At 39.4% G+C, this 12500-nt stretch overlaps 2 protein-coding genes across 3 annotated transcripts in view; both read left to right on the top strand.

Moving 5' to 3' along the window:
- uhrf2 (ubiquitin like with PHD and ring finger domains 2) overlaps nt 1-1043 on the top strand; it is a 38142-nt gene extending 37099 nt beyond the window's left edge. The window contains exon 16 of the mRNA XM_079846869.1: nt 1-1043. This exon is cut by the window's left edge and continues 198 nt beyond it. The gene's annotated coding sequence lies outside the window, so the exon portion shown is untranslated.
- A 2455-nt stretch (nt 1044-3498) lies between these two features.
- Nucleotides 3499-12500, top strand: part of brd10 (bromodomain containing 10) — a 21735-nt gene continuing 12733 nt past the window's right edge. The window contains exons 1-5 of one of the 2 annotated variants that reach the window (XM_079846866.1): nt 3499-3857; nt 4495-5121; nt 5582-5782; nt 8459-9216; nt 9667-10077. In XM_079846866.1, coding sequence (XP_079702992.1) covers nt 4598-5121; nt 5582-5782; nt 8459-9216; nt 9667-10077 — 1894 coding nt within the window. In that variant the 5' untranslated portion in view covers nt 3499-3857; nt 4495-4597. The remainder of the gene's footprint in view (nt 3858-4494; nt 5122-5581; nt 5783-8458; nt 9217-9666; nt 10078-12500) is intronic. The other variant, XM_079846865.1, reaches the window with a different exon arrangement.

The raw sequence follows: 12500 nt of genomic DNA, 5'->3' as shown, positions 1-12500 counted from the left end.
CAGTTCCCCATCAGCACCAGCCTGACATTTGTATCACATGACCCCAACGGATGCGGGGTCATGTGACTCGATCATGTGTCCATCATGAGCATCATCAGGTCCGGATGGACTGGGAATCCAGCAGGAACACCGGCTCCTCAGACTCCGTGGCTCGTGCGCAGCGAGCGCTCCTCGTCACTCCTGTCAGGAACACGCGCCTCATATTTCACCCCCGAGAACATCACGTCATGCACAAACTGTTATTCGCATAGTTTCACCCAGACCCTGATTACCGTGTCCAGATGCTCTTATTCCTCATTAGTGACTCTCGTTAGATTCTATTGACTGTAAAACAGGTTTTTTGTTAATAAAACAAGCATTAGAGGCAGCGTATCGAATACAATGTGTAAATGCTTTTAATATGGATCGTTTTTATATGTACTTTTAATATTTTAAATGTATAAATACAATTGAATGAATAATATATCAGTTTTTGACATATTAATGGGGGTAAAATGTGTTTAAATTGAATGAAAATAATAATGTCACTGTTCAGGATATCTCGATGCTTGGTCTCCGCGACGCACGTGTTTCTGCAGTGAATTATGGGCCGGATGTTGTTGACGGGTGTCATGAGAATCTGCTCGTTCCTCGCCCGACGCTCGTTCGGCTGGTGTTCGGCTGGTGTTCGTCCGTTCGCCGCTCGTTGTTCGTTGCTTGGCCTGTTCGTCCTCTTTTCGTGGTGACGTCCTTTTCCTCAGAAGATTTCTGCTTTTGTTTTTCAGGAAATGTAAATGTAAAATGTTTAACGATTCTACAGTCTCTTTGGTTTGGTCTGGTCCGTGATCCTCTCTTCTGCTTCGGCTTTACTGTGGTGTTTTATGTTTTCTTGCACTTATTACTGAAGATCGGTTTATGTTCCTCCTGTCATGGCCGTTCGACGCACCGCTCCTCCCTCAGTGTGGTAAACCCCAGCACACACATCGCTTCGAATTGTGATTCCAAATTTTATACATGGTATAATAATACTTGTTATGTACTTATTAAATATTTTGATTCCAGAATCAGTGTGTGATTTGTCTTTTTTAGTTCTGTTTCACACAGAGAAGAATCACATGATCACATCTAATACTTTGATTCTTTCAAGGTTCTTATCAGGAAACATGAGGAAAATTATACACAACAGCTGTACTGTCATAACTGGTGGGGAGAGTGTGTTCATATCACTAAATGCACTGCAAAAATGCTTTTCGTACTCGGTATTTCTGTTGTTTCCAGTCCAAATATCTAAAAATTCTTAAATCAAGATGCATTTACTAGATGAGTAGATATTATGTCTTGTTTTCTGGGGAAATAAACCTAAATTAAGTGATCTGTTGCTTTAAAAAAAGCTCAATTATTTTTGCTTATCACATTGTCAGATAATTCTGCTTTTTTTAAAGCAACAAATCACTTAATTTAGGTTTATTTCCCCAGAAAACAAGACATAATATCTACTCATCTAGTAAATGCATCTTGATTTTAGAATTTTTAAATATTTGGACTGACAAGACAGAAATGCCAAGTAAGAAAAGCATTGTGTAGTTGTAGTTAAGGCCAATTTGACCCTTCCAGAAATGACATCAACCACCAATTTTAAATTCTCCATGAATTTTTTTTTTTTTTTTTTTTTTTTTGCACAAAAGCATATTCTATACTGAAATAACAGGTCACGTGACAGAAGCCATATTTTCAGTGCAGAATGAAGTGCACTATCACTCCACACTGCACTAGTGTTCCCTAACGCCTCGTGAACACTGGAGACATCTAGTGTTGACTGAGAGCATCGCATGCTGGTTGGTGACGTCACCTTATCTCTTTGCATAAAATCTTAAAGATATATTTCTTTATTATTTTTTTTTTTTTACGTAACCAAACTTCTTTTGTTCACAAGAACACGTTCATTTTGTCTAGATGTGAAGTCTTGCTGTGATTTCCCATGCTGTAAAAATCTCTCAAACTCATAAATAATATAATAATAATTATAATAATAATAACAAATATCTTAAGGAGTATGATGTCATCTTGATTGATTTGTCTTTTATACCTGTCTGTATCTTTTTCCTTTCATTTTCATTTTTCAATACAGTTTCTTTGCTATGAAAATTTAACTTCACCCCCAAAATCAATATAAAATGAAACTTTTGAACTGACAGGCTTAATAATCATGAAAATATCATTATAATGTTTATATTATTAATCTTAATTATTTATTTTGATTTGTATGGTGCAACCCATGTTGAAAAGATCGAACACACATGAACTTATGAAAGCTTGTTTTCCCCACCGAAGGAAAAAAAGAAAAAAGAAAAAAAAAGGTAATTGCCACTTTTGATCACAATTGTTAAAAAAAATCTCAAAATTGCATTTAAATCTCACAATTCTGAATTTTTCTCGCAATTCTTACTTTATAAGTTGCAGTTGAGAGTTTCTATCTCGCAATTCTGACTTTTCTCGCTATTGTGAGTTTATATCACAAAATTCTGACTTTTATCGCAATTCTGACTTTTTTTCTTGCAATTGTGAGTTTAAATGTCACAATTCAGACTTTTTCTCGCAATCCTGACTTTATAAGTTGCAATAGAGAGTTTCTATCTCGCAATTCTGAGGGGAAAAAGTCAGAATTGTGAGATCAAAAGTAGTAATTATCTTTTAAATTGTTTTATTCTGTGGCGAAAACAAGCTCCCATATGAACGCCACCACAAAATCGTAAACGAGTGGGAAGCTCGGTCTTTTCTTTAAGCCCGGTCGTTAGGAGTCTTTAGGTGTGTGTGTCAGTGAGAAACGTGACGGAATACCACAATATTTATTGCTATTTTGCAGTGACATTGTCAGGCTTTTTATTTACAACTAAATAAGCTTTAGATTCCCTGCACAAAATATAACATAATTGTAATATAACAATATAATATGTAACGATAAAGTTTATTGTGGCTTCATGAATCACTAAAAACGTTAAAAAGCTAAACACAACTGCTGCACATTCTTTGTACTTGTACTTTGAGTTTAGAGTTTAAAACCTTGTTGTAATTTTGAGTGGTTAATGGTGATGGTACACCGCCATCTTGCTTCGACGAAAGTGACTGATGTCGGAAACACGACTCGAAAATACGAACTTCCGAGATCGCTGAGCTGGGATTTGAGAATGATTCACCTGAAGATTCCAGAGTTTGTTCCCTGTTTAAGCTCCAGTTTGATTTTCTGTCTTCTGGAATCTGAACCTTTACTCTGAAAGCTTTACTGAGAACAGCTGATTTTCTCAAACAGCAGTAGCCTATGTCTTGAGGGAAGAGCGAGACAGAATGAAGTGTTTTAAGTCAAATAAAACGGGAAAATTCTGGAATATTCACACAGGTTCACGTTTCTAGCCTTGAGCACATGAAAAGATTTAGATTTCATTATTTTCCTTTCCTTCGAATTAAAACCTTGCTGTAACTCTGGTCCTCTAACTAACATGTATGAAGTTTTGATTATTTTTCAGCACACACACACATACACACACACGCACGCGCGCGCGCACACACATGTAAACAGCGGTCTGTGATTCAGTGTCGCCGAGTCTCTCTCATCTCATTCTCTATCACACGCTTTTCGCGTAAATCTGACAGGGTTTCCCTCGTGAAAGCGGAAAAACAACCGCGATTCGACTTTTAACGGCGTTTTTCTGACAGATCGCTCCTCACTGGAACTATGATCTTCATCGGTCGCCGGGAGAAAGAGCGGCGGCTGCCCGGCTCAGGCGAGCCCTCCCGGGTGTGAGAGTGAAATCGAGGCCGCGGGGCTGAGGCCTAGTGCGGCCGGTTTGATGTTTCACTCGACAATACAGGACAGCGCTCCGGTAATGCTGTAAAAACTCCTAAAACATTAAAGACTGGGAGATTAACACAATTTATAGCTGGTTGATGGACTTTAAATGAGTTTCAGCCGATTTTTTGATTTGTAGAAATTCATGGAAATGCACGAGTTTGAATTATAATTATTTATTAGAACATGCTTTATGCAGTACTTACATCAAGTACTCATTTAACTGGAAGTATAGTAGTTTTTCTTTAATCAGTATGTCCATATTCTCCTTATTTTAAGAAGTTTATTTATTTTTAATCAAAATATATGTCTAATCAACTGAATAAAACTTTAAAAATTTGCTATTTTGTTAACATTTATATTTATTATTTATTGAAATTAATTTTATGTCAGGGCCATATGACACATTTTCTGCATTATTTCCCCAAATCTATGTTTTCCTTATTATTTTATCTGGATTCTCTTTTAGTAATGATTTAATTACATTTTAATCATCTAAAAGCATGTCTGATGGGCTGAATTAATAACATTTCAATTTAATATTTATCAACAGGGCCTTTAGAAATCTATTTCCCCGTACAAATTCTGTTATTTCTTTTCCACAAATTCTGTTTTTCATTTTAATCTTTTCTGGGTTCTGTTTTAACGGTTTAACGTCTTTCTTCACACAGTCTCCGTCAGGAACAGCCATGGCTTCTTCATGTGATGCCAGATTGACATTGATTGACAGATGATGCTGGAGGCACCTGTGCAGGTGAGCATCACGGCAGGAGAATGAAGCTTCATTCGGACCCGAGCGAGAGCACACACACGTGTGAGGACATGAACCTGAACCACCGTTTGACCTTGACCTCCGCGGGCCTGGAAGGGGCGGAGCTCCTGTGCAACGGGTCGTCTGACCAATCAGGGCTTGAGAATTTCACGTCACACTGTGATAAAAGTGACGCGGTGACCTCTGACGACGACAGCAGGTCCAGTGCGGGGGAAAACGGAGACGATCTTACGCCCGAGATCCAGCAGGCCTACAGAATATTTCAAAGCTTTCTTTCAGAGAAGCATAAATCCATAACGGCCCCGTTCTGGCATCCCGGGTCCCAGAGCCCTGATGCGGACATGAGCCTCAGAAAGATGCATGATAAATTTGTAAATCGCGAGTATGAATCCATCACTGCGTTCGTGGCCGATTTCAGACTGATGTTAGAGAACTGTTATCGCTTCCACGGAGTCGATCACTGGATCTCTAAACAGGCCCAGAAACTGGAGATTATTCTGGAGCAAAAGTTGACCCTGTTGTCCAGGTAATAATAACACGGCGCTGTTGAGATTCATCCATGTGACACAACAACGAGTTATGTTTAGATTCCCTTCCGCATTCTTAGAATGTAGTTTAACAGAATGGATTAGTTACCAATTTAGATTGAAATTTATTCTGGATACATAAGAAAGAATATAACAATTTCTGACGCATTTACTTTAGAATTTCTAAAGTACATTAGAGATGAATTGTTTAAATTAATACATATTTAAATTGCATTGTCTAAATTAATACATTTTAGCTAACTGTTTTTTTTATTTGTACATTTCTGAAATGCATAACTTAGTCACCTCTGATAACAGATCACTGTAAACTGTAATATGGACTCGTGCACTTTCTGTGAAGCTGCTTTGAAATGATGTGTATTGTGAAAAGCGCTGTACAAATAAATGTGAATTGAATTGAAGCTTTGAGATTCACTCACGTTTTCTTTCCCACACCAGGACGTTGCGTGAGAAAACCACGCTAGCCGTGACCTCGAGAGGTCGTTTCGGCACCGAGGATGAGAAAGCGCCGGTCGGCACGTCGTCCAGGCGGCGTTTGGTGCCACGAAACCTGGCGGCCATTACAGTGGGCGGCAGCGAGTCCATCATGGTGCAGGCGCTGAGACTGGAGGAGCTGCAGAGAGCCAAAGACCAGAAGAGGTGAACACACATCCTGAGGAAAACACTTTCATTTGAACATATACAGGGTGGGCCATTTATATGGATACACCGTAATAACATGGGAATGGTTGGTGATATTAAAGTCCTGTTTGTGGCACATTAGTATATGTGAGGGGGTAAACTCCTCAAGATGGGTGGTGACCATGGTGGCCATTTATAAGTCGGCCATCTTGGATACAACTTTTGTTTTTTCAATAGGAAGAGGGCCATGTGACACATCAAACTTATTGGTAATGTCACAAGAAAAACAATGGTGTGCTTGGTTTCAATGTAACTTTATTCGTTCATGAGTTATTTACAAGTTTCTGACCACTTATAAAATGTATTCAATGTGCTGCCCATTGTGTTGGATTGTCAATGCAACCCTGTTCTCCCACTCTTCACACACTGATAGCAACACCGCAGGAGAAATGCCAGCACAGGCATCCAGTATCCGTAGTTTCAGGTGCTGCACATCTCGTATCTTCACACCATAGACAATTGCCTTCAGATGACCCCAAAGATAAAAGTCTAAGGGGGTCAGATCGGGAGACCTTGGGGGCCATTCAACTGGCCCACGACGACCAATCCACTTTCCAGGAAACTGTTCATCTAGGAATGCTCGGACCTGGCACCCATAATGTGGTGGTGCACCATCTTGCTGGAAAAACTCAGGGAACGACTCCTAGATGAACAGTTTCCTGGAAAGTGGATTGGTCGTCGTGGGCCAGTTGAATGGCCCCCAAGGTCTCCCGATCCAACACAATGGGCAGCACATTGAACACATTTTATAAGTGGTCAGAAACTTGTAAATAACTCATGAACGAATAAAGTTACGTTGAAACCAAGCAAACCATTGTTTTTCTTGTGACATTACCAATAAGTTTGATGTGTCACATGGCCCTCTTCCTATTGAAAAAACAAAAGTTGTATCCAAGATGGCCGACTTATAAATGGCCACCATGGTCACCACCCATCTTGAGCAGTTTACCCCCTCACAAATACTAATGTGCCACAAACAGGACTTTAATATCACCAACCATTCCCATGTTATTACGGTGTATCCATATAAATGGCCCACCCTGTAGATCCACAGGGAATCACATTCATCTGAACATATAGATCCATAGGAAATCACTTTCATCTGAACATATAGATCCATAGGACAACACTTTCATCTGAACATATAGATCCATAGGACAACACTTTCATCTGAACATATAGATCCACAGGGAATCACTTTCATTTGAACATATAGATCCATAGGACAACACTTTCATTTGAACATATAGATCCATAGGAAATCACTTTCATTTGAACATATAGATCTATAGGACAACACTTTCATCTGAACATATAGATCCACAGGGAATCACTTTCATTTGAACATATAGATCCATAGGACAACACTTTCATCTGAACATATAGATCCATAGGAAATCACTTTCATTTGAACATATAGATCCATAGGACAACACTTTCATCTGAACATATAGATCCACAGGGAATCACTTTCATCTGAACATATAGATCCACAGGGAATCACTTTAATCTGAACATATAGATACATAGGACACTTTCATCTGAATATATAGATCCATAGGGAATCACTTTCATCTGAACATATAGATCCATAGGAAATCACTTTCATTTGAACATATAGATCCATAGGACAACACTTTCATCTGAACATATAGATCCACAGGGAATCACTTTCATCTGAACATATAGATCCACAGGGAATCACTTTAATCTGAACATATAGATACATAGGACACTTTCATCTGAATATATAGATCCATAGGGAATCACTTTCATCTGAACATATAGATCCATAGGGAATCACTTTCATATGAACATATAGATCCATAGGGAATCACTTTCATATGAACATATAGATCCATAGGAAATCACTTTCATTTGAACATATAGATCCATAGGGAATCACTTTCATCTGAACATATAGATCCATAGGGAATCACTTTCATATGAACATATAGATCCATAGGGAATCACTTTCATATGAACATATAGATCCATAGGGAATCACTTTCATATGAACATATAGATCCATAGGAAATCACTTTCATTTGAACATAATGATACTATGAGGGTGAAAAGACTTCTGTTTCAGGACTACACTCTCTGGGTCAGCGGCAACACAGATTTGAATGTTGTGATGTGATTTTGTCAAAGGTTTAATAGACAGACGAAATGGAGGAAGATCGGGTGTGTGTTTGAATCGAGATCACAGTCTTTTAAATCTAAGATCTACTGATAAGAGATAAGATCTACTGTCTTATCTCTCTCTCGGCGTATGAGCGGCGCGAGGGCTTTCAGTGCGTCCAGTCTCACGTCCACTTGAAAGGGATGTTACGACACTCAACACTCATAGATAACGAAACGTGTCTAACTTCTGTCAACCTCATCTATAAGCAAGGAAAAAAATAAAGCAATTTAATTTGAATTAATATCGATTCTGTAATTAAAAATAGATTTTAAAAACGTTCAAAAAAGATTGCGATACCTAGGTGAATCGATGTTTTTCTCCCGGCCCTAGTAAATTTGGTATTATATTTCAGTCATAATTTCTTCAAGTTAAGCCATACTTTTATTTCGTCATTTTGCACAGAACTCCTAAATCTCTTACCGTAACCGTTGACCTTTAACCTCTAGGCAGCGTGAGCTGGAGCGTAAAGAAGCAGAGGAGGCGTCGGTGAAGGATCTGGAGGATTGGGAGAGTTCATTGCTCGCGCTGGCGGAACCGTGGGCCGTTCGGACCATGTGGGAGCTTCCCGCCATTGGCCACTTCTTGTGTCTGGCTCAGAAAGCGCTCAACCTCCCCGAGATCGTCTTCTACGAGCTGGAGCGCTGCTTGCTAATGCCGCGCTGTAGCTCGTTCCTAGCTAAGGTCATGACCTCTCTGCTCCTTCACCCGAATAAAAGAGCGAACGCCCACCGCCGCCCGCCGTTGCCGTACAGGAAGTGGGAGGCGGAGCTACGACGGCGGGTTCAGGACTGGTACCGTTCGCTCGCGAGGGCCGAGGACCAAACGGCTCGTGCCGAACTCCTAGGACTTTCCCATCAGTTCTTCTGGACGCTAGGAGACGCGAGTCCGCTAGAGGAGACGCCGTTCCACATGCTCACGTTTAAACAGCGCGTGTGGCTCCTCAAGGGCCTGTGCGATCACGTGTACGAGACGCAGAAGGACGTTCAGGTCGCGGTTCTCGCGCAGCCGATCCACGAGTGCCGCGAGTCCATCCTGGGCTACGACGCGCAGGAGAACGCGTACATACACTTCCCTCACTTCTGCGGCGCCGACCTGAGGATCTACCGCCAGAGTCCGTGTGTCGCGATGGAGTTTCCTCTTCCGCTGTTACACGTCAAGAGATCGCAGGAGGAACCGGAGGGGTCAGAGGTCAAGCTGGAAACACGTGAGTTTTATTGTTGCTATTGTTCGTTTTGTTTTTAATTGTTTATTATTATTATTATAACTTTTATTTTAGCGCTGCGCCACCTACTGGTCCGGAGATACGGAAAAATTATGAATATTTTTGCTTATAACTTTTGAACGTTTTGCCCAAAAATCATAAAAGTGGTCTCATTAGATTCAGGGCGGCATGTGGCATATCGTTTTATAACGCATTGGCATATTGTTACAAAACTCAGTATGTTAGGAACAAGGGCAGCGCCCCCTTTTGTTCAAAAATTTTAATAAAAATTATATTATAGTTTGATTCTGTTGTGCTTGTCCCCGATCATTGCTGCTTGCAGCTATATTTATTAATAATTTTATTGAATTATTTAGTCATGGTAGTAAAGCTCATTTAATTTAGAATTTGCGTTTGAAAAGAAGCTTGAGAACGATCTGCATCTGTCCGTAGATGTGATGAAGGAGCTGAGCGCGTGGAAGGAGGATTCGCTCGCCGACAGGGAGGATCTGGATCAGAAATGCTCCTCCAGCATCTTCTCATGGTCTCTGGACTCTCGAGGAACGTTCACCGAGGAAGAACGGTTAAAAGAAGAGGACGAGGACGAGTGCGAGCCGAGCTTCGGAGTGGGAGAGAGCCGATATAAGGGAGTTTCACCCGCTCTGAATAGTCACAGAAGTCCTGAAAAAGATGCGAATCACATGACCAGTGAGGACCAATCGCAACGCCAGAAGAAGAAGAGACAGAAGAAGAACGACATGAGGAAACCCAAACTGAGCTTGAAGAAGCGAACGGCTAAAAGCGGCCTGACGAGAGTGGCTACAACCGTGAAGAACAAAGACCGGAGGAAAAGACGGAAACTGGGTGAATAATACACACTTTCACTTCATGTTGACTAAATGAAACAATAACACTTTACTATAAGGTTCATTAGTTAACTACCTTAGAATGAACAATACTTCTACCTCATTAATTAATCTTAGTAAATGTTGAAATTTATATTAACTAGTATATTATTAAAATCAAAGGTTGTATTTGTTAGCATTAGTTAATGCACTGCGAACTAACATGAACAAACAATGAACAGCTGGATTATTATTAACTAACATTAACAAATATTAATAAATACTGTAACAAATGTGTTGCTCATGGTTAGTTTATGTTAGTTAATACATTAATGTTAACTAATGAACCTTATTGTAAAGTGTTACCAATGAAACTGATGAAACTTATATTCCCCTATTTTCTGCTTTTGCTCTCACTGGCTGCGTTTACATGCAACCAAATAATCCGTTAGTAATGGGATTGGCGACTCAATCGCTCTGCAAAGCCTTCATGTAAACGCCTTAATCGATCCGCTTGAGCTCGATCCCAGTGACATTACGATGGGATTGAAAGGGGTTTATTCCTTTTGTAATCCGATCGAGAGAACATGTAAACACTTGATCGGATTGAAAACCGAAACTGAAAGGACTGCGCATGTGCAATGATGTAGAAATAGCGTGATGACTTTAAAATAGCGTAGTGACGTAGCAGTAGCGTAATGACGTAGCAATAGCGTAATGACATAGAAATTCGGGATGGGCATTTTTTAAAAATATTGCATTCGAATATTCGGGCTCATAAAATTCGAATATTCGAATATTCGTTTATTTAAATGACGTTTAACGAAAAAGACGTTATTTTTTAAGTAATTTTTTTTTTACGTTTTTGTCACCATTTCTGAAGCTTACGATTAGGCAATATACACAACAAGCTTACAATATATGTTCTAATATTTTCTTTTAATTGAAAACATTAAACAGTAGGCCTATGTGTAAACAAAAAAATATAAAGAACAAAAGGATTTAAGCTCAAGCAGCGCGAACGAAAAAAAACGGCTAATAAAGCAGAGTAACAGATTGCGCCAGTTATCGTACAGAACGTACACCCTACACTCGAGTCAGCATATGATTATCGTGTTTATATTTTTTCACGTTTATGTTGAGAAAAACAATAATATCCACAGGGGCGCCGCGGCGCCAGCAATTTATACTCGAGTGAGAAAACGCTGCGCGTTTCAGACGTTTCAGAGAAACAAAGAACGGTGTTCTAGTTCTAAGTTTCTAACAGCACTTTGCGTTTTCTGTTCTTAAACCTCTCCCTCAACGAAACTTAAAGGAAGAATATGTCTCAAAATCATTTTGCTATTAGATAAGTTATCATCTAGGATCACTCGCACTACAGCTGCGCTTACCTGCAGTCGTGATGCAGTGATAGACAGCTGTCTTTCCTCAGTCGACTGCTGTTTGGATTTCATGTGATTTCTCATTGTGGTGATGATATTATAACTCCAGATTAATTAATTAATTTGATCAAAAGTAATTCCATTTTGTAAGATCATTTAATAACCTCATTTTCGAATAGTATTTCCAAACTTCGCGAGGCAGACGACGACATTATGATCAAATACAAACAACTTGTTAAACGCGTCACAGTGCCACCCAGTGCATTTAATTATAACTGCGAGTTAGTGCTTGGGATTTATCAGGGATTCACTGCATTTACGACCCGCAAAGTATTTACGGCTTCATAAATTCGATAAAATTCGAATAGCATTTTATTTTTCGAATAATAATTACAGATCGAATATTCGAATATTCGTGCACATCCCTAATAGAAATAGTGTAATGACGTTGAAATAGCATAATGACGTTGCAATAGTGTAACGATGTAGAAATAGCGTAATGACGTAGAAATAGCGTAATGACGTAGCAATAGAGTAATGACGTAGAAATAGCGCAATGACGTAGAAATAGTGTAATGACGTAGCAATAGAGTAATGACGTAGAAATAGCGCAATGACGTAGAAATAGTGTAATGACGTAGCAATAGAGTAATGACGTAGAAATAGTGTAATGACGTAACAATAGCGTAATGACGTAGAAATAGCGTAATGACGTAGAAATAGCGTAATGACGTAGCAATAGCGTAATGACAGAAATAGAGTAATGATGTAGAAATAGCGTAATGATGTAGAAATAGCGTAATGACTTAGAAATAGTGTAATGACGTAGCAATAGCGTAATGACGTAGAAAATAGCGTAATGACGTAGAAAAAGCGTAATGACTTAGAAATAGCGTAATGACGTAGCAATAGCGTAATGACGTAGAAAATAGCGTAATGATGTACAAATAGCGCAATGACGTAGAAATAGCGTAATGACGTAGAAATAGCATAATGACGTAGCAATAGCGTAATGACGTAGAAATAGCGTAATGACGTAGAAAATAGCGTAATGACGTAG

Source organism: Squalius cephalus (assembly GCF_949319135.1).
Source record: "Squalius cephalus genome assembly, chromosome: 17".
In the NCBI taxonomy this organism is placed as follows: Eukaryota; Metazoa; Chordata; class Actinopteri; order Cypriniformes; family Leuciscidae; genus Squalius; species Squalius cephalus.
The sequence above is the reverse complement of the archived record's forward strand: the minus strand, read 5'-3'. Positions and strand labels throughout refer to the sequence as shown.